Consider the following 21530-nt stretch of genomic DNA (forward strand, 5'->3'; position numbering starts at 1 on the left):
GCACTTCTCTCGGAAATAAATTGGTAAAACTCTGGAGGCCAGTTAATATTAAAATTTTTCAGTCCCAGTTTCAAGACTTTTCTTTCGTTCTCATATTTAGGACATAGAAGAAGCACATGTTCTACATTCTCCTCGCCGCCGAGGACACAGTCACAGACAGACTCAGGACTCAACTTAAATCTGTTCAAATAACTTTTAAAATTCCCATGTCCAGTAAGAAACTGGGTTAATTTATAATTTGTGAAGAAATGATGACACGACAATCTCATTTTAATAGAAGGGAAAAATCTTCTAGTTAAACTCCCTTTATTTGAATTAATGAATTCGTGATTCCACGACTCCACAATGCTTTTATACATGACCTTCTTATAGAAGGAATTAGGGATATTGACAAAAGTGTCAATTTCCTGCTTAGTCGCAGTCTTAGCAAGGAAATCGGCTCGTTCGTTCCCAACAACACCTGTATGACCACGAACAAATGAAAATGAAACCGAAATATTTTTATCCTTTACATTTTTCAGTTCTTTTTGAATCTCAATAATGATATTATTAGAAGAAGAAATACATTTTAAGATCTCCAAGGATGAAAGGGAATCAGTACAAATGAGATAGTCTGAAACAGCACTGTTTTGTTTAGAGACCCATTTGACGGCGAAGTTTAAGCACAAAAGTTCAGCTATGAAAACGGTACATTCATCTCTGATTCTAAATTGAAAGTGCTCAAATTCAAGACCATTTTTGAAGACAACAAATGCGAGACCAACCTTGCCATCAATTTTGCTGCCATCAGTATAGCAAGTTACAGGCGAATCATCTACGACTTTATTGCTAAACTGAATAAAATTAACAGCATTTCTTTCTGAAGGATGAGGGAGATCAGATAGAGGTAATATACAATCATACTGAGAGACAGTAGAAGCAGAAATATTTTCCTTATAAGCAATAGAATGAAGAATGGCAATGTCAATTGGAGGAAAGCCAGAAATTGCATAAACAGACTCATAGCTTACGGTACGATATCCACATATGACCCGCAGAAGTATCCGCCTTTGAACACGTCGTAAATATCTATAATTTATCTTCTTCTTGAGCGATATACCCCAGACTCTAGAGCAATACATAATGAAGGGGACAATTCCTTGTTTATAGATGAGCGAATGAACGTTGTAATTAATACCGTATGTGTTGCGTGCAATACGACTTAATCCACGTTGTAATTTATTACATTTCTCTGATACATAAGTTAAGTGTTGTTTCCAAGAAAATTTACAGTCAAGAAAAACCCCAAGATATTTCATTTGCTTTACCACAGTCAAAGGGGTGCCATCGAGAGATAACTGAAATGCATCATAACAGATGTTTCGCTTTTCAATAATCATAACCCTGGTTTTATCAGGATTAAAATCTAATTTAAAACCTTTTGACCAGTTGGAGGCGAAATTTAAAGTCTCTTGTGCCTGTAAAAAAGTAGCAGAAAGGTCCCTACTCTGGAAGCAAAACAAAACATCATCCGCAAAGGCTATAGTATCACAACAAGCAAGATTTTCCAGTTTTAATAGGAGATCATTAATAATAATATTCCAAAACGTAGGTCCTGAAACAGAACCTTGAGGGCAACCCCTTTCAAGGTGACGAATTGCAGAAGCCGAGCCCAATTGCAATTTGGCCGCCCGATCATTTAAAAAATCAGCAGCAAGTGAAAAAATATTCATTGGAAGTTCCACTTTTTTGAGAAGATTGAGAATACAAGGCCACCACGCATAGTCGAAGGCGCCCTTAATATCCAAAAAGACCAAAATAGTGTGCAAGTTTTTCTTTTTTCCTCTCTGAACAATTTCATTCAAGCGTAAAAGAGCGTCTTCAGAACTTTTTTGAGGTGTAAAACCATACTGATTACCAGAAAGAAGGTCTCTATGGCGGAGATACCAGCAAATTCTGTTAATAAAAAGTTTTTCCAAGCACTTACCCAAAACAGGAAGTAAGCTTATACACCTAAGGTTATCTAGGCAAGGAATCCTAGACTCATTTCCTTTAGGAATAAGAATTACTTGAGCATGTTTCCAAACACGTGGGAAAATGCCAACATTTAAGCAAACGTTAAAAAGTTTATGGAGAAATTGAGGAAACATTAAATGAAACTGTTTAATAATCTCGTTCGAAATAAGAGTCAGGACCAGGTGATTTATTTGGTTCCAGCATAGAAATAACTGTATTAACTTCATCACAAGAAAACATAGGATCTACAAAAGAAGAATAAGCAGTACGCGCAGCTTGACGGTATTCCTTATGCAAATCATCATCATTTTCCTCTAGATCCGAGGGGAAAGATTTCTGAAGCACAGCAATAATTGTCTCTTCTAAAGAGTTGGTTGTCTCTCCAGTGGAAAGACAAATACCAGTTATTTCAATTTTTTTCATGAAATCTCTTTTAACTCCATACGTGTAAATCTTTTTCCATACATTGCGAACATCAATGGTCGAAAGAAATGTTTTCCAAGACTGAGATTTAGCATCGGCAAGCTTTAGATTGTAAACTTTTCTATATTCAAGATATTTACTTTTATAAAGTTCTCTAAGAGACGGATTTTTACAACGCTGAAATCTACGCCTAGAGGCATTAAGCCTTTTTCTCATACAAAAAATTTCGGCAGACCACCAAGGAACATTGTGCTTACCATGATTCCTAACAGGTATGGAAATTTGAGATGCCTGGAGAAGAACAGAACTAAAATTCTCAACAAGAGTATTTAGTCGAGAACCGTCAGTACAGTCGTTAAGAATATCAATGAAACGGGTGATGCGAGAAGAACAAAATTTTCGAAAACGATCCCAATTTGCTTTCCCTGTATTGAAGATTTTAAAAGGAACATTTGAGGTGTCTCGTAAGAACGTAGAAAGACAAAATTCAAATTCAATCATCATATGATCAGAAAGGGATTCTTTTTCAGACAGTCGCCAACTCGAAATATCCTTTATTTTATTCAGTTTGACAATAACATCTATAAATACCAAATTATAAAGTACAGGGAATCCTTATGGGCGGTAATTTTTCAAGCTCTGTCTGTGAATTATTCCTGTTTACAAAAGAATTGACCTATGTCCGTTCACTCAGTACAGAATAACGTTTCTTTTACCAACACATCTATAGATATATTGATGATGTCATTGCATTTAATAACTACAACAAAATAGAAGTAACTAATATCTACCCTGCATGCTTAAAACTAAATAAAACAAATACAGAACAGCATTATGTAGTCTACCTTGATTTACATATTATAGATTAAAATTTTATTAAAGTTTACGACAAAAGAAGAGAATTTAATTTTTCCACACTTAAATTAACTAACTGGAATTCAAATATTTCCAAAAGAGTCATACTCAACACAATTTATTCACAGCTACTTAGAATAAAAAGAATCTGCAATACTGCGAAACACTTACAAGAAGAAATACTATACTTCGTAACTATTTTGAAAAAATACCTAATTCCTCATAAAATAATTAAAAATACCCTAACAAAAGCTGGCATTAGCCTTTGTTTGCCAATTTTTAGATTTTTTGAATTAGATAATGATATTTTATGCCTAAAGCCCGAAGGACCGTTTAAGATGGATGACTGATTCAGAAAATCTAATGTAAAAATGTACAGATAATTCTTGTTTATTCATTCTCTTTCCTCCAAAATTTTGGCACTTTACTTTTAAATACTATTGTATAAATAATTTTAAATTTCTATAATGGTCAATTTTACTGCTTTTATTAACAAATCGGGCCTTTTCGTTTTTCATAGTAGCTTGATCGCCCGCTAGCTTGAAGAATTACGACTTTTTTAACAAATGGCTGTTTTTTCCTTTTACTCTTGCTTTTGTGGCCAAGTTTTTGTAGTTTTAGCTGAATTAGCCATTTTCACTTTCAGTCACAATTTTTTTCCTTCCAACTACATGTCAGGCGCCATTTTTGAAATCTTTTCACGTTTTACCGAGTTTTCCGATCCCCTTCGATAATAGGAGACGAGTTGCAGATAACGGACAAACTCTTCGTATTGGCTAATGCCCACAGAACTTCGCTCCCCCCTACATACGTCATACGACTGAAGTACACAGAAGGGAATTACAACCACTTTGCAACTAGTTTTAAGAGGGAGAGCTCTGCATCGCCACAGGTCAGTTTTTTGTTTCTTTTGTTACAACTTTTTCTTGGTCTTAGCAAGACCCACTTTGTTGGTTATCATCTTAATTTTCTTTTATTTTAATTACAGATTTCTAAAATATATAAAATTGTTAATCTTTAAGCTTGTAGGCACAGCCCGTATGTTTTTTGTATATTTAGGACTAATAGCAGACCGCTATTTATTTTTGTTTTTATTTTTATTTTTATTTTTATTTTAGTCTAGATTTAAGATGTTTCGGTATAGTTTTACATATTTTAACACCTTAATGTGTCATTTTGTGCGGACGCGTCGGGAAATTGGAACAGAGAATTGAGACTATTAAAATTTTCCAAGACACTTTGTCTAAATTAAAAAATTTTTGTAGCGAAAAAGTTTCAATAGTCTGTTTCGGTGAAACGCGTAATGGGGTTAGTTTGATTCGACGTTCAAACAAATTAAATTTCCCTTGAAAAGCCAGTTTGAAAGTCGAGTTGGGCTAATTTACCATTTTCCGCTTACTTTTTTTTTTATCTGATTCTGTTTTTTTTAATGTTTTACGTGTTTAATGGTTTGATTTTCATATGTATTAATTTTTTAAAACGTGTTGAACTTTTTGGAGCAGCAGCTCCTGGTAACGTTTAGGCGAGCTTACTACAATTTTTATATTTTACTTATTTTGCAGCATATTGCGCAAAATGTTTTCTAGACCAAATTGGTTTTTCAAAATTGTAATTATTACCTTGCTTGATATATAAATATATTTATATACGTTTGGTGCGGCCGATTGCAACCAAAATACGAGGTGCACATCTACATGTTATAGCAGTCCCTATATACAAAATTTCAACGTTCTGAGGCTACTTGCTTTTGAGTTATGCGAGATACGTACGTACATACGTTCGTACAGACGCCACGAAAAATTCTCTTCAGAATTAATTTTAAAGCAGTTTTATAATTTTTTTTGAGGAAACTAGTCTTTCATTCTGTTCTTACGTACAGGTATCACGCAAAAATATTTTTGAATTGCATTCGATAGCGGTCAAAATGGATATTTGCGTTGAAATATGCTGCCTGAAACTTTTCGCGATTACAATAGTTCCTTTTTACTTCGTACAAGGAAGTAAAAAGGCGATTTAAATAAAGAATAAACACGAAATTATAATTCAAGCACATTTCTACTAGTGCTAATCATCATAAAGGGAAACCTAAACTTTAATACGCAGTGATTGGCAATTTCATTGGGTTTAGGAAGAGCAAATTTAAAAAGTATATTAGTAGAAAGAAGTACTTCTATGATATTTTCAGTTTAATACTTCATATACTTTCTATAATAGGTTTTGAAATTTTAACACGGCTGTTTAAGCTACTTATTTTATCACTGTCCCATTCCAAATATTTTAAACTTTACTTACTCGGATATTAGACAGGTGAAATACGCTGAATGAGCTCAGATGAAGCAATTAAAAGTTTAGTAATACTGCCTTCGCATTTTCAGATGTTTAGTAAATTTTACAAACTATAAACGCTTAGCTTGCAAAAACTTCTTAAAGTTCGGTTAGAAATACGTTTTCGTTCAAATAGTGCAAATCTAGCTACTTACAAATTATACAAAGCTAAGACTGCTGCAAACTGCCGTATAGGACAGAATGTTTTCCACTTTATGGAATTGTTGATGATAGTGAAGATTAATGCATGTTGGTGAGTTTCGCCGTAAAGTCTCAGCTTATGTATGCGACTTTAGATAGAGTAATGAAACTCATAGATCAAGCTGGTTATACGGAATGAAGACTTTATAGAACAAGTTTAAGCGGCCCAAATAAATCACCTTAGTATCTCTCTAAAGAAGCAATTTATTCAAATGTTTGATAATAATTATAAAAATCAAAACGCTTGGCTGCCGCCAACTGGTAACATACTCATAAATGAACAAAGAAAAATTAAAGAAATTTACGAGAAATTTTATTATCTCAGAAGGCATAGATCATAATAGAAAAGTAGAAAGAAATTTAGTATGCTTAAATAGCTTGATTTTGGAGAAAAAGAGTGACATTTTTAGATGTCTGTTCATAGAAAGCAAATAAGGCAAATCTTTGTTTCCATGTTACGTATCAGTATGTAATTATTTTAAACTGTAAAAAGTCACTATGCATTACTATGCGGAAAACGTGATAAAACAACTGTGCCCTCACCGGGATACGAACCATGGATCTTTCACTGTATTAACTAGACGTGCTAACTACTTACACCACGAGAACACGCGTGGGGGAATATAATTTTTTTTTTCTTCTTCACTTAAAGGGTGCTTGGAAAAAGGCATGAGACCCAGTCGATCAAATCCAGGCGGTGGTGAATTATGGCTCAGAAAACACTGTAGTAAACATTAGGTTGTCTTGTGACGGAAACGTGAAAAATTACCTGGGCGCTTTCCGAAATCAGAATCTTCCACTTGATTAATTCGAGGTGCTAGTAAGACGTAACTACTTAATATAAAATGAAGAAATTTAAATGCAAAAATAAAAGCCAGATTTGAAATTTGTTTTAAGATGAGCTTTAATTTTATTCAAAAGCAAAGATTTAGTTTCCTGAGTTGACTACGGTGGTTACTGTTTTTATTTTAAAAAAAATAAATTACTTCTATAAATTTCTTTCTTTTTTTCTTATTTCATTTATATATTTAAAATTTATTAATGGTTAATTTTTCTTCCATATGTAAGCTTTTAATCTGAAATTTTCAGATTGCAAAATTCTTTTTTGTTTGTTTATTTATTTAAACAAATGCAGTAAAAAAAATACTTTTAAATGAAGCCTCATAATTCAAACCAGCGATGTTCAATAATCCCCTATAATTTTAAACGCAAGATCAGAAAAAAAAAATGTACACATCTAAAAGTCATTTATTCATCAATTTATTCATTAAAAATTTTTTTCGCATTATGCGAGTTTTAGAGTTATTGCCATCTGTAAGTAATAAGCAACATTAAACAACGCTTTCATTCAATCAACTTCTGTTCTACAGAAAGGAGGCAAGAAAACGTGATCGCAGTAAAATAAATAAATAAATTTCAGAAGTTACGCCATGCATACCATACAAGGTTGTTGGACTTGAATAAATAATCAAAGACAGCGGAGGAAACAATTTAAAATTTTTTTGAAAAGCTTCCGCAATAACTAAACTACTCCCGAATCTACTAAAGCTCGTCACGTGATAAATAATCCAATGCGACCTTTGGCTCGACGTAACATGTCTGGGATAAGAAAGAAAATAATTTAATATGTGATCTCCTTGTAAGAGTCGGGGTTAGAATTGGGAGATTTTCTCTACCGCCTAACAAGGAACAATGTGTGGTGGGGAGAGGGAGATCAGAGAAGAATACGCTATTAATCGCGAGTCGGCAGAAAGACGAATTATCCTGGGCCCTCGCGGCCAGAGGGCCTGTCATCTCATCCTTCAGATAATTCTTTGCTAAAAAAATTCCCCATCAAGAATAAATTGGAAGGGGTTGTAGCAAAAATACTGCGTAACATGTCATTTCATAGAAACGGTATTTTTATGAAATAAAAATTCCGTATTATCGAGTCACATTTATGAATATTTTATAAGATGGATTATTGTTATAATCTGTTTCAAAGTTGCATCGTTAATTACATATTCTTTTATTTGTCTTTAATTTATTTCTTCCTGAAATTTTTAACGAAATCACTGTAATAAAATATATATTAACACGATAATGCGTTTTTATCAAAAACTGTTATTGTATTAATATAAATTTTAAGAAGGTTCATGGTGTATTCTCCCTGCCCTTAATTCATTTTTCAGAAAACTTTCTCAATTTTGAAAATTTAATAAAAATATATAAATTACTTATTTATCAAATTTTATGTAATGATTAATTTATTCCAGCTGCTGTTTGAGTTGAATTCCTTTTAAAAAGAATTTATAGAAAGTAATGTATAACTATTATTTATCCCATATAGAACGATTATGATTCTTCTGATTCCTTTTAAATTTTCGTACGTGGAAATTGTACAGAACAAAGAGTCAAAATCGAAATAAATTAAAAATTTAAGGGGTAATTTTGGGTAAGGAATTTTCTCTTTCCTCACTGGGTATCATCGGGGTGTAACTGGAAGCACTTTCGGCTAACCAATTGGAAGTTTTGCTGTTTGAATCCCGGCGAAGGCGTCGCTCATTTTTCCCGCTTCCTATTTCGGCAGCCTTAATATGAAGTTCATGAAGATTTAATAAACTTGATTTTATTAAGTAACGCCAAAACTAACATTTCATGAACCACCTGGATTTGGCGGCAGGGTATACTTCCTCCCCAACAACTCTTCAAGTGGGTCAGAATGTAAGGAATTTTCTCCTTCCTCATTGCAAGCCTTCGTGGTGTAACTGGAAACACGTCCGGCTAGCAAATGAAATGTCCGGAGTTCGAATTCCTTCGTTGATTTTTCATGCTCTAGACTCCATTATTGTCCACAAAAGATTTATTCATATGCAGCATTAATCAGTTTAGTGATGAAAGAATGTTATTAACTTAGGTGTATGTGCTCCAAAACGAATGCCTAATGAAAAAAAAAAAAAAAAAAAAAAAAAAAAAAAAAAAAAAAAAAAAAAAAGCAAGCTTTGATATCCTATAATAATAATTGATTTTTACGTCTAATTGTGATGGTCATTAGCCGAAAATGCGTCATTTAAATAGATCAAATAAAAAAGAAAGAGGCCAGTAATTGTTGTGACATCCATCGAACAAAGAAAAGAATTAAAAATATGAGCTAGGTCTCCTAAACATATCTAATTATGCAGAATTAGAATTAGTCACATTAATTACAGGTAAGATTTCGAAATTCTAATTAGTAGATTAGTAGTAGTCTAAGTAGATTTCCAAATTCTTATTCACCAAATCCTTTGGATACATTTAGGAAGATTTTGGATAAAGTTGGAAGAATGATTAAATGACCAATAGTGATCAGCGATGAATAATTCACTCAAATTTTATTACGATTTATGAAAATAGAAGAGAAATACGTCAAGTGAAACATAAAATTAGTAAAACAACAACATTTAGTGTAGATTTATGTAACAAGATCTAAACTGCAGATTTCTTTACTCCTGACTATGACAGACATACCTGTTTGTTCTCGAATTCGATTGAGATCTTGACATAAACCTACGCCAAACTCAAGGTTGTTGTACTACTAATTTTACTATTTATGAATCAAAAGATGAAATAAACCAAGACCATGGTCATGGTATGTTTTAGTTAAGCAATGTTTACAACTGTCAACGTTCATCATCAATTAAAAAAATTAGCTAAATAATTCACATAAATTAGAAAACTCACCCCGACAATGGCGTTTAGCTCTGTCATTGTGACTTGCTTTGCACGCTCTACCGCAGCAGCAACCTGCTGCTGGTGCTGCAAGAAAAATTATAAAATGATTAGAAACATATATTATATAACCATATAAAATATACTCCATGTTTTGACAATATTTGAAGTTAAATATTGGTGGAAAAATACAATTATTTAGCGACATAATGCAGTTATAAAGGTCTATTTCTAATATCTCAACACAGTTTCTGCCAAAACTATAAAAATTATACAAATCTATTAAAATTAAAATCGGTAAAATAATACGACTAATAAACCTATATCACTTAACCGTATAACACACACTTCACATTTTGACAATTATTAAAGTCAAATACTGGCGGAAAATATATTATTATTTAGCGAAATAATGGTGTTCTAAGTTTGCATTTCTAATATTCCAAACACAGCTTCTATGAAAACTATAAGAATTGCACGAATCCACCATTAAAATCAGCAAATCATGAAATGTTTTGAAAATTTAAAATATCAAAGCAAATCAATGAAGAACAAATAACTATTTATTACATTAAAAGTATAAAAAAATACTATAAATTATTTAATCGGCAAAAAATTACACTTCTTTTATCATAAAGTTCCGGGTCTAGAACTGTTTGCCATCGCCATTTCACCGTGGCCGTTTCGCAGTGGCGTCGGGACGTTTCGCCGTCAGGATGTTTCGCTGTCGGGACGTTTCGCCGTCGAGATGTTTCGCGGTCAAGACATATTTTTCCTTAGATGATTGTATTTTGTCTTGCAGTATTATACTCGTATTAAATTTATTAAGTTTAATAATTCTGTTTAGCTTTTGTATACTTATTGAAGGTTGTTTTTAATATTTATAGTTATTTACAAGTATGAGAAAATACACGTATTTAGTTGGAAAATTATGTCGGTATCAAAGCGAACTGAAACTAAACTTCTGATATAACAGAAGTTATATTATCGATTTTAAAATTATACGGGTACGATATTTACATCATTCGTCAAAATTTCCTAGTCGGCTAGTTCAGAGAAATCACTCATACAAGCAGGAAGTTCACATATTTATGAAATCTGAAAGCAAAACGGAATTGCCTTGGAATCTTTTAAGCGCCTTACTCTTTTAAAATTAATATGTCATGTGTAACGGTGTACTTATATAAAACTGTACACAAGAACATTTTATATAAAATGTTCATTAATTTAAATTAAATTATTAAACTAAACAGAGTTATTAATTTAAATCAACTCAATCTAATACAGTCGAAGAAAAATATGTCTTGACGGCGAAATGTCCCGACGGTGAAACGTCCAGACGGCGAAACGGCCGGCCACGGTGAATACTCCCATTCCTTTAAGTTCCTACTTTGAAAAATTGCATTCAGATAATTTCAAGACTTACATCATTGAAAAGATTATAAACAAAAAATGAGGAGTGTTTTTAATATTCATTATGTAATAAAATAAAAAAATTAATTTAATAAATATTAAATGCTAAATTAATTAATAATACTGCGTAAAATTAAAGATTAAATGTAATTTTTGCATAATTGAAATATGACATGTGGAATAATTTAATTTTGCCATCGCAGATCTAATTCATTTATCTCAAATGAAACCTAAAACATTTTTTTTAAAGACGCAGCCAAAAATAAGCAAACTGCGAATTAATTAAGTATCTGAGAGAGATAATAACGAAGAGTTATGGTGCAGAAGCTTTGCCATGCGGTTTCAGACAGTAATTAATTACTCCTGTATGCATTTTCAACAAAACACTCGTTTCAGGCAAAGGCAAATTTCAATTGTATAGATTAAAACAGACATAAATATTATATATCTGAATTACTTTGATGACACTTTGAAAGATGTTCTGATTTAAAGCAGGGGGAAAATAGTGCATTTTTAGCATAATATTTAAACAGTAGAACCGAACGCGGTTTATAACGAATAACCCGATATAACGAACAAAGTTCTTTCCTATACACTAACATTATTTTATACAACTATAAAGAGTCTCCAAACGTTGTGAATCGGATGTAATGAACTTCATGAAATAGCTTTAACTGAAATAATTTTTGTACTTGTTTCCTATGGAGAGTTGTAAACGTTATTCTTCAAAATAGTACGAGGATTATAGTATAGATATAATAGAGATATATAATATAGAAAATATAATATAGAAAATATAATATAGATACATCTCGTCAGATATTGAGTAGGCTGTTGCCTACTCAATATCTAACGGGAATACAGTTTACCCCAATCTACAATGGTGTCATGTGGGAAAAATTATACTCGATAATTTTTGGTTATCGAAAAAATTTGGATACTGGGATAATATTGAGAAAATTCGAGCATAAGGATGTTGAAGAGGCATTCCTGAAATGGTTTACAATTCATAGAAGCCCCAATTTGCTTATATCTGGTCAAAGGCTTCATATTAACAGCGATGAATTTACTCTTTACTTTTTTGTGCTCATATGGCTGGTTGGATGCCCTTAGTAAGCGGAATATTGTATTACGAAAAATTGTCGGAGAATCAGGAGTGTTTCAAAGATTGATCTCAAGAAACTGGGAAATAAATGGGATGCCTTTTACCACCAGAGACACTATTAGTGCCAATGCAGATGACGTCAAACTAAATGTTAAAATTTAAAGACTAAATATGCACCAAGTGAAGATTATCAAAAGTGTGTACAAGTACATCAAAAGTGTAATTTAATTTAATTAATGAATTTAATGAAATTTAATCTAATTTAATTTAATTTCGCTTTAAGAAACAAGACTGGAGAAGTTTGACAATTAAGTAGATTATATAATAATTCACTTCTTGATGGAATACTGGTACTAGAAAAATCTTGGAAACTTGTTACAGAACCGATCATCCGAAACTATTTTTCAGCTCGGCGGCGTAACAAAGAGTGTTGAAGAGGAAGCTGATGAAAAAGAGGATTTGTTTGTCTCTAAGAGGCTAACAAAAAGTGCCATTTCAATGTTTTCAGATTGTGACATGATGCATTTCCAAATATATGATGACGATGTTGTTACATACGAAGATATGACTGAAGAAAATATTACAATAGAAATTAAAATATTGACATCTAAGAATATTCTTCAGATGGTGATGAACATATTAAAGAAATCTAACACACAGACGCCCTTACCGGGGTGAATATCAAAACTGTGAAACATATAATTAATACGTTTTTATTTACACGAACTATGACATTGAAACTCGTGCATTCTCTTCAGTTTTTGCACAAACATATACATGAAAGTTTTCTACAATCAGCATCGCTCCACCAAGAAATTGCTAACCATTTTTGTGCTTACACATTAAGTAAACGTTAAAACCATATTTATTAATAATATTTGTAACTCATTTTTAATATTTTTAAGTTTTTCTATTTAAAATGATTATATATGATTAAAAATGTGTATTTCAGGAGATATGTACACTGATGTGGAAAAAAAAACCAACACCAAGAAGGAGTTACGCTAGATAAACGAAATTTGGTAGTCTTTGTTTATTCCATTTGTTTCGATACATCATCATTTTGATTTGTTTGTTCGACACTGTTTCGACACGTTTGTCTGACATTTGTTTCGACACGCCAATATACGTGATCTTTCAGATGACATCTATTAAAATTTTGCGCTGAGCGCATAAGTGTGGCGCTAGTAGCGCCACTATAAACATGCAAATCAGGTTTGCTTTAAATACGCCTGTAAAGTTGGTGAGCGGTTTTTATCGTTGAGATTAGACGTAGTCAGCTGATGTTAGTCAAGAATGCTTTTAAGGAGACAAAGCCATTATCAGCAGCTCAGTGAGTTCGAGCGAGGTCGTAGGGTTGCGAGAAGGTAGATTTCCTTTCCGCGATATTGAAGAAAAACTTGGCAAGAATGTAGCCATTGTGCATGATTGTTGGCAGCAGCAGTGGTCAAGGGAAGGTACTAGTTCAAGAAGACCGAGTTCCAGGCGGCCAAGTAGAGCTACTGAGACGGAAGACCATTGTGTTCGGAGTATGGCAGTGGCGCACCATACTGTGTTTGCAGCAGAAATTCGACCCGCAGTTGGCACCACAGTGACACAACGAAGTGTTGCAAATCGGTTATTTTAAGGATAGCTTCAAGCCAGACGTCCTGTAGCATGCATTTCATTGACTCTAAACCATTGCCGTTTACATGAAGCTAGAGCTCATTGGGGGACGGAATGGGGTTCTGTTATATATGTATATAATATAACGTTACACACACATATATATGTAAAATATAAAATAGCTAATCTATCTTTCAAATAACAAATTAATTATAGACCTTTAATTCCTGTCTTCAATATAAAATAACAGAGCAATAAATTTTCTAACTAAATGAAAAAGATCCGTCATCTAATCTGTATTGCACACTTATCCATGAAATCTGAACCCGACCTCTGGACATTAATCTGTCATGTGATCTGAAATGGAATTCGGTATAAAAAGGTAATTGCGTCACAGCTCTTCCTTCTTCGCTCTTCACCTCTGCTTCTAGATGCTTGTGTCGCCTTGCCTCTAGCCACGCGAAGTTTACTTTTCTAATTTCGTCCATTGTTAAGGATGTAAGTTTCGTCCATTGTTAAGGATGCACTCACAGTGATGGTGTACATTATCAAGAAATAAAATTATATGTGTATCGTTATGTGTCTGATTCGAGTGTCATCTTGCTAACTATGCAGTTATAATGCAAAGCATCATCGGCAATCCGTTGCAACTGTTTTTTCGCCAAGTCATCTTATTACAATAATGCTATAGGCTTATTACAATAATGCCACAATCTTATTGCAATAATGGAGCAGTTATATTACACACACACACACACACACACACATATATATATATATATATATTACATGTATCCTTTTTTACTGAATAAGCAATAATTCATTTACTATTTTAATATTATATCTTTAATTCACCACATGTTCAGTGAATTACAATAGTTTTTCGTTACAATAGACCTTTACTCAACTTTCTCCGAGATGATTATCTTACCATTGCACATATAAATCTTGTACATATATATCTGTATAAAGAAGGTTAAGAATGCTATTTAAACTAAAATTTCAAGTCTTATTTTTCCTACGTTACAACTTTTATAAACTATATTACTAAATTCCCCAGAATATAAAACTCTCCAATTATTTATTGATAATGGAGACATACATAACTTCGCTTCTTTTGTTGAAAATATGATATAACTTTAAAAAATATATTTTTGCGTATATTTTGTTTTTATTTTAATCGTTTATTTTAAAAATATGAAGTTTCATGCCATAACAACATTAATTCTACAATATTAAGACTAGTTTATAGGGATGCATAATTTCAAAAACATAACGCCAAACTAAAGATAAAATATTTTCAAATACTATTTTGCAATGTTTGACTGCAATTCCAGAAATCATTAACAAATGAAACGTCTGCTTCGATCCTGAATTTAAAGTCATATCAACAAAATTCTCGAAATATAAAGCAACTAAGCCGATTTACTTCAGTGCACTTTTAAGCGGATTTTGAATTACAACAATAGAGAATAATAGTGTTTACAAATTGTTTCCATCTGCCATTATACATAGGACTTACACACATATGTACACTAATCTCGGCACTTAATTATAAATATTTGCTTTGAATGAAGAATTAATTTCTTTTAACTGCTATCACAAGTCTTAGTGGTAACACTAGTGCTTTATTCCTCCTTTTTATTTACAAGTTTAATCAGAGACAGAGCCGCCCAGCCAATATAGTGGTTAGAGAACCTGACTGTCGTAGCGATGGGGCCGGATTCGATAAATAAAGCGCCCCGCCATTGAAAAAAAAAGAAAAGAAAAAAAAAATCACGGCCCAAATAAAAGAGTCGAGAATTTTAGGCAAAAAGATTTTTCCAAGAATCCTAAACGTTTACTTTTCTTCTTTTCAGAAAAGGAAACAAAGTTAATGAGTAATTATAGGATGATTTTGGGGCCTCGTAAATTACGATTAGTGTGCTATGGACCTGGGTTTGAGGATCAAGGAGATATCCAAGATCTACATAACTAACATATTGTTTCTACCTTTTTAACATAATTATCCAAAAGCTGCTTACCTTGAAACATTCGTTTTTACTATATATATTAATTTCAAAGGGTTTATTTTTAAACCATTTACTTGATGGTTCTATAATATGACAGGTTTCGATACCGGAATGCTTTAATAAATGGGATAATCTTGGAGCTGTGATATTTCAAAACATAAAATTGTAAGCAGTTTTTCACAAAATAACTCCTTTTCATCATTACCTAAACTTGTTTGATGTACCTAACTAACACATCTACAGCTTGGGATAGAGATTCTCAGACTTATAAAATTTTGTGCCACATAAACAAGAATAAAAAATATACGTACTTCTCATGTAACAATATATGTACTAAAAGGAGTGTTATTTTACATTAACTTAATTTTTTGTGTAAAAATTGCACCGCCAAAATAATGTAACGTACCATCAGTGGTATATGAATCACAATTTAAGAAATAGTGTTTCAAAATTTCCATTTTTAAAATTGTAACATTGCATTGCGCTAATGATGGTTTCTCGTCTACTCATTTTGACAAATGTCATTATTCTACGAAGCGTTTTGCATTAGCCATCAATGTGGATTGCCTAATTGTGAGCTCTCAAAGATATTGCCACTTGACATTCAATAAGAACTTTAATTTTTCTTTCATATTTAAACAATATATTTCTTAGCAAACGAAAAGATCTAACAGCAATATACGTACTTCATTTTATTTGCGATATCTTCTAACTGATACAAATTTTAATAAATTTAATTTATATGACTAATAATACATCTACATGATAATTTTACAAACTTTCATAATTGTTGGGGGAAAATAAAGGATATTTCTAATGCCATTTATTACACAACTGGGAATAAAATAATCCATCGTGCGCCGCTCAATAATTATTTCCTATAATTCTCTCAGATTTGAATTCTCTAAAAGATACTATAAATAACATAAAAGACAAACATAACATACACATTACATGAATACTTAAAACGTTGAAATTTAAAAGTCATTAAAGAGAGAGATTTGCAATCAAACACGCTTTTACCATTTTACTTCTATTTCCAACTGAGATAAAAAATTCGTTCTGAAACGCAACTAAAATTACACAGAGTTTATTCACCGAACAATAATAAAAAGCTGTATAACTCATACAAAACAAAAAAATAAATGTAATTGTACACTTTTCGTTTTATTTTAATAAAATATTAAAATGACTTAAATGATCTTAAAAATGCTACTACAGCATTTAAACTGTGAAACTTTCCATATGTAAAATTTTTTTATTTGAAATAATAATGGCCTTCCTCATTATTACAATTTTAAATTATCAAAGAGATTTAATATTTAGTTACAAATAAATTCCTGGTTTTTGCACTCGAGTCATTAGACCCATCTTGCTTCCTAGTACTTTTGGGTTACAGAATTACAGAATCAACAAGTGCTGAAACACAAGACCCATGTCCATGGCTTTCCCAGAGTTATCCGAGAGATATTACTACTTTAGTACAAATTCAATGAAAATGCAGAGGAGGCATTAGTCTCTCTTTACACTAATAATGTTAAGCATTTCTTCACCAAAGTGATAACTTAAAGCAAGACGAAGCTTTTAGACATTTGTATATTTCCCTCTTTCTTTGTTTTTCTATCTACACATCAAAAAGACTTTTACAACTACGTAATGACAAACAGTAATAACCACATACTTTAATAAACAAATCTCTTTTCTTAAGAGAATATTAATACGATAGCTACCACCTCCAACACTCTGGGTGAGCACATGTCACAAGCTGCTTGTATGTACAAACTATGTGGAACTCAAGAAATCAGCTGGGATTCCACAGATTTAAATCTGTAAGAGGAGGGAATGTCGGAAAAAGCCCCACTTTCCTCTTACGCATCTAAAGTGAATCTCGATCTGAGTCGCGATAGAATTCCAAGCAAACAAATCCCAGAAGCTACACACAAAGAACTCGTCCCTAGAGATTCGCAGTCGGAGATGTTTATCCTGCATGGTTCCAAGAGGGCCCGGGGCGCGTGCCCCCGCTCTGGAAGCGAGGCACGGATTCTGCTCTAACTTTGATTACGCGGGAAAAGGAATTTGTGGGCGCCGGAAGGGGAATGAAGAGGCAACGGGAGGGGGGATGGATGTCTCCTCCATGATATCTTGACAAATGAAGGAAAGAAAGATGAAGAATAGAGGAATAAGACTGGCGAAGTACACAATCGAATGTCTTGAGACAGATGGGCATGTATAGGAATCATAGTAGAAGACAGAATTTATAGATTAAACGAATGTTTCCTATACAAAAGGCGTTAGAAAAGATGGTAACTAGCTGATTTCTTTAAATATTGATTCTAGATATATTCTTGTGATCGCAAAGTTTCTCTAAATAAGCGGCAGAAATTCTTGAAAGCTGTCTCTACACTGTAGATGAGGAGCTTTCTGCAAAAATAAAATCTAACTTTTCATACGCACTCTATTGTATTCCAATTTGTAAAGTAATCTTCGTTTTCGTGCTTTAATTTATTTGGGATAAAAAGTAATGAATTTTACGATCAAAATTAATCATGATATCAGAGAACGAATTTATGGATTGTTTCATTTTTGTCTCTATTAACAGTTTGTATTCGACGCAATTCTGAGAATGACAACATCATTGAAAAATAAATTACAAAAATCTTGACAGCCCTCAGCAACAAAATTTCGCACCAAAATCGGAATCTTTTTCGTTTTCAACACTGTTTGATTTCCATTAATATTTTGCCAACGGCATCAAACTTTCTAGTCAGAGCATTTTCGAAGCGGAAGAATTCCAGAAATTTTTGGGTATTTTATTTTTTATCACCTGAGAAATCAATAGCGAGTGGTTCAAGAAATTCCCAAGAATTCCTTATTTGGTGATAATCTGTCAAACATCAAAATGTAGCCAAATTCCTCCACCCCCAATTGGGGAAAATTTTAAGATTCAACATCTTTTGTTTTAGTGCAGGGGTTCTCAACCAGGGGATAATTTCATACCTTCAAGGATCAAATTCAGTTAGCCTTTTATTTAGCTCTTAAGTAATTAAATATTTTTATGTATATAAAAAACTACTTTTATTCAAGTTTTGGTATTTATCAACATTTTCTATATTTTTTGTTGTTTAATTTATTAAGCACATTAAAATTAAGCTAAACCTAAATAAATATATATGTATTTTTCGAGTTTTGGAAAGAAGAGGGTGGGAAATCGTCAAAGGGGTGCATAGTGCAAAACAAGTTGAAAAACAACTGTTCTAGTAAGTCTGTCTGAAAATTACAGACGCACAACTATAAACGGGAAAAAAAAAAAAAAACTACAGACTAAAAACAACTACAGGGGAACAGAATTAAATATACACAAAATAAAAAAATTTTAAAAGTCCAAACAAATACATAAATTTACAAATTCAAATAAAAAATAATTTACAAATTCAAATAAAAAAAGGCAAAAATTTATATGAAACAAATAATATAAGTGCACACCAAAAAGTTTTAATAATAAACATGCGCAAAGATCCGAAACAACATAAAATGTTATAAAATATGATAATTTAAAATATAATATTTTATAACATGTTTATGCGGTTATATGGGTTACATGGGTATATGAAATTATATTATAATAAGATACATTAATGATATGTTTTTTATCGTTATAAAATTAGTATTTAGATCTGAAAAGAGCTATTTATTTTCAGTGTTCTTGGAAAAAGAAATTCTATTTGTTGTTGGAGCTCTTTCAGCATTTCTTGTTTCAGACGCCCTTTTTCTGTAGAAGACGTTCTAGTATAATACAGATTTAAGTTTATTTATTCATTTATTAAACTAAAAAAGCGTTAGCCCAGAAGGGTATTAAATCTCGGAACGGCATTTTGCGTTGAATCACTTTTCACAGTGTTGCCACCAAATATTATCGTCCTGTATTATCTTTAACAAAATTAAATAATGAAGATTCTGGTTGTACGTTTACCGCATTGTGAAAAAACGACGGTACCTAGAGCCGACAAATTGGGAATCACGTAATCCTCCACCCGAACATGGGCACGCGGAAGCCCGAATTTTTAATTTCGAATTTGTTTTATTAGCTATTTCATATTTTGTAAAACTTTAACGAATTTTTTATTAACAAACTCAACGAGTTCAAAGCGAGTAATGGTCACACTGCACGGTAAAAAACATTTTTATTTGCAGCGAGCGAGACTATCTATCGGGAATCAAGGATCTCTTTATTGTACCTGATTACTGAATAATTAATTAATATAGTTTATCATACATCACATTATCAATATACGACTAATTATCGAGAATTACAACATAGTATTCTTTATGTGATCTATGGATTATGAAAGTTTAAAAAAGGTAAGATTCTGCAAACATAACAGCTCTGAAAGAAGTCACCTAATGTTCCGACATCATGTCTATTAATATAAAAATTTTGTCATGTAATAGAAAAAGGTTATGTATAGTTAAAGGTTATGTTATGTATAGTTCTGCCCATATGAATCGCAGTTTCAAAGAGCAAACTTTATGAAATACGTTTAAGCTCTTTACTTTTGAATCAAAGATTCTGCTGTGCTAAAAACAACAAACAAAGCTTGGGTTTTTAGGATTTACACGAATATAGGAAATCATTAAAAAGGCCAAGAGGAGCAGTTATTCGAGCCTTTTTTTAAGGTTATTTTAGGAGGCTTACTCATGATTTGAATTATACTCATCAAAAACAGAATATGAAATGATCTTCCACAACGAACTGAAATAGGGTTAGTTAATAGTAATGATAGTAAAAGGAGTGGATTTCAGCATATTTCTTCTGAAATATGAGTTTACCTAATAGGAGAATTAGCCAGAAAACTATGTATAGGATATCCCTTTCTGAAAGAGATAATATTACCAGACATATTATCACATAATTACAGTAATGCTCCGAACACATGTTTGGATTCTAATAACATGGTAATGCACTTATATCAATGACATTATAGCTGGGTGTTGCAAACCTACGTTTACTTTAATTATATCTCCAGATCGGAAAGGAAAGGAGAAATAAGTATACCTTGTAAGAAAAATAAATATGTATGAAAATAAAATCCAATAATAAAATGGGAACCATCAACGAAATAGTTTCATTCTATGGATTCTTTATAGTTATTAAGGAGACTGATGTTTACTAAAATTTACTCTTCTGTCCTTAAATACCCCATTTCAAAATGTAATTCTTTGGAAAATTATTATTTCTTTTATTTGTGTGGTTTAAGATACACTGGCTAAAAAAGACCTTTACAATTTAAAATCAAAGAATACCAAACATGTAAAGAAGGGGGAGGGCAATGAGAGAGAGAGAGAAAGTGATAGATTCCACAGCAATTTTCCATTGCTGTTCACTGCTGATCCTATTAACATTCTTTTAATTTTAGTTCCACCAGATTTGTTGAAATGTATCTTTAAAATGTGAATTAGATTTGCATGAAACATATCTCGTGCATCAAATGCATAATTTTCATTCCAATATTGCTTTTAACAATGTGTTTCAAAGCCTTATTTCGTAAATTTTTCTTTCATTTCGTATCTCGCAGATGGCGCTTTAAATATTAGTTTCATTTTTATGAATTATTTACTTTTATTTCATCTATTCTATTTACGTATTTCCTGTAAAATGGCGTAACATAACTTTTGATTTTTAAAGATAAGGCACCAATGCCAGACGTCCTAAATATGCCTACAGTTTTGTTACAAAATCACAATATAAAAATGAATTAAGCATTATTTTAAAATAATGATGTTAATTCGTTTTTTTTGTCACATGATCTAATATTTGCCAATATATTAACAAACATTTTGGACATTTCGTAGAAGTCTGATTTTGATATATTTATATTTTCACGTGTAGTTATTAATTTATTATTATTATT

At 32.0% G+C, this 21530-nt stretch overlaps 1 protein-coding gene across 2 annotated transcripts in view; it reads right to left on the reverse strand.

Annotated features, from left to right (window-relative positions):
• The window catches only part of LOC118202282 (transducin-like enhancer protein 4), a 645188-nt gene that overhangs the window by 251903 nt on the left and 371755 nt on the right, over nucleotides 1-21530 (reverse strand). For both annotated transcript variants that reach the window (XM_085810638.1, XM_085810637.1), the window contains exon 7: nucleotides 9499-9573. In XM_085810638.1, the coding sequence (XP_085666764.1) occupies nucleotides 9499-9573 (75 nt within the window). The remainder of the gene's footprint in view (nucleotides 1-9498; nucleotides 9574-21530) is intronic.

Source organism: Stegodyphus dumicola, chromosome 2 (genome assembly GCF_044657685.1).
Source record: "Stegodyphus dumicola isolate Sdum_Otavi_A_Nest chromosome 2, ASM4465768v1".
Lineage (NCBI taxonomy): Eukaryota > Metazoa > Arthropoda > Arachnida > Araneae > Eresidae > Stegodyphus > Stegodyphus dumicola.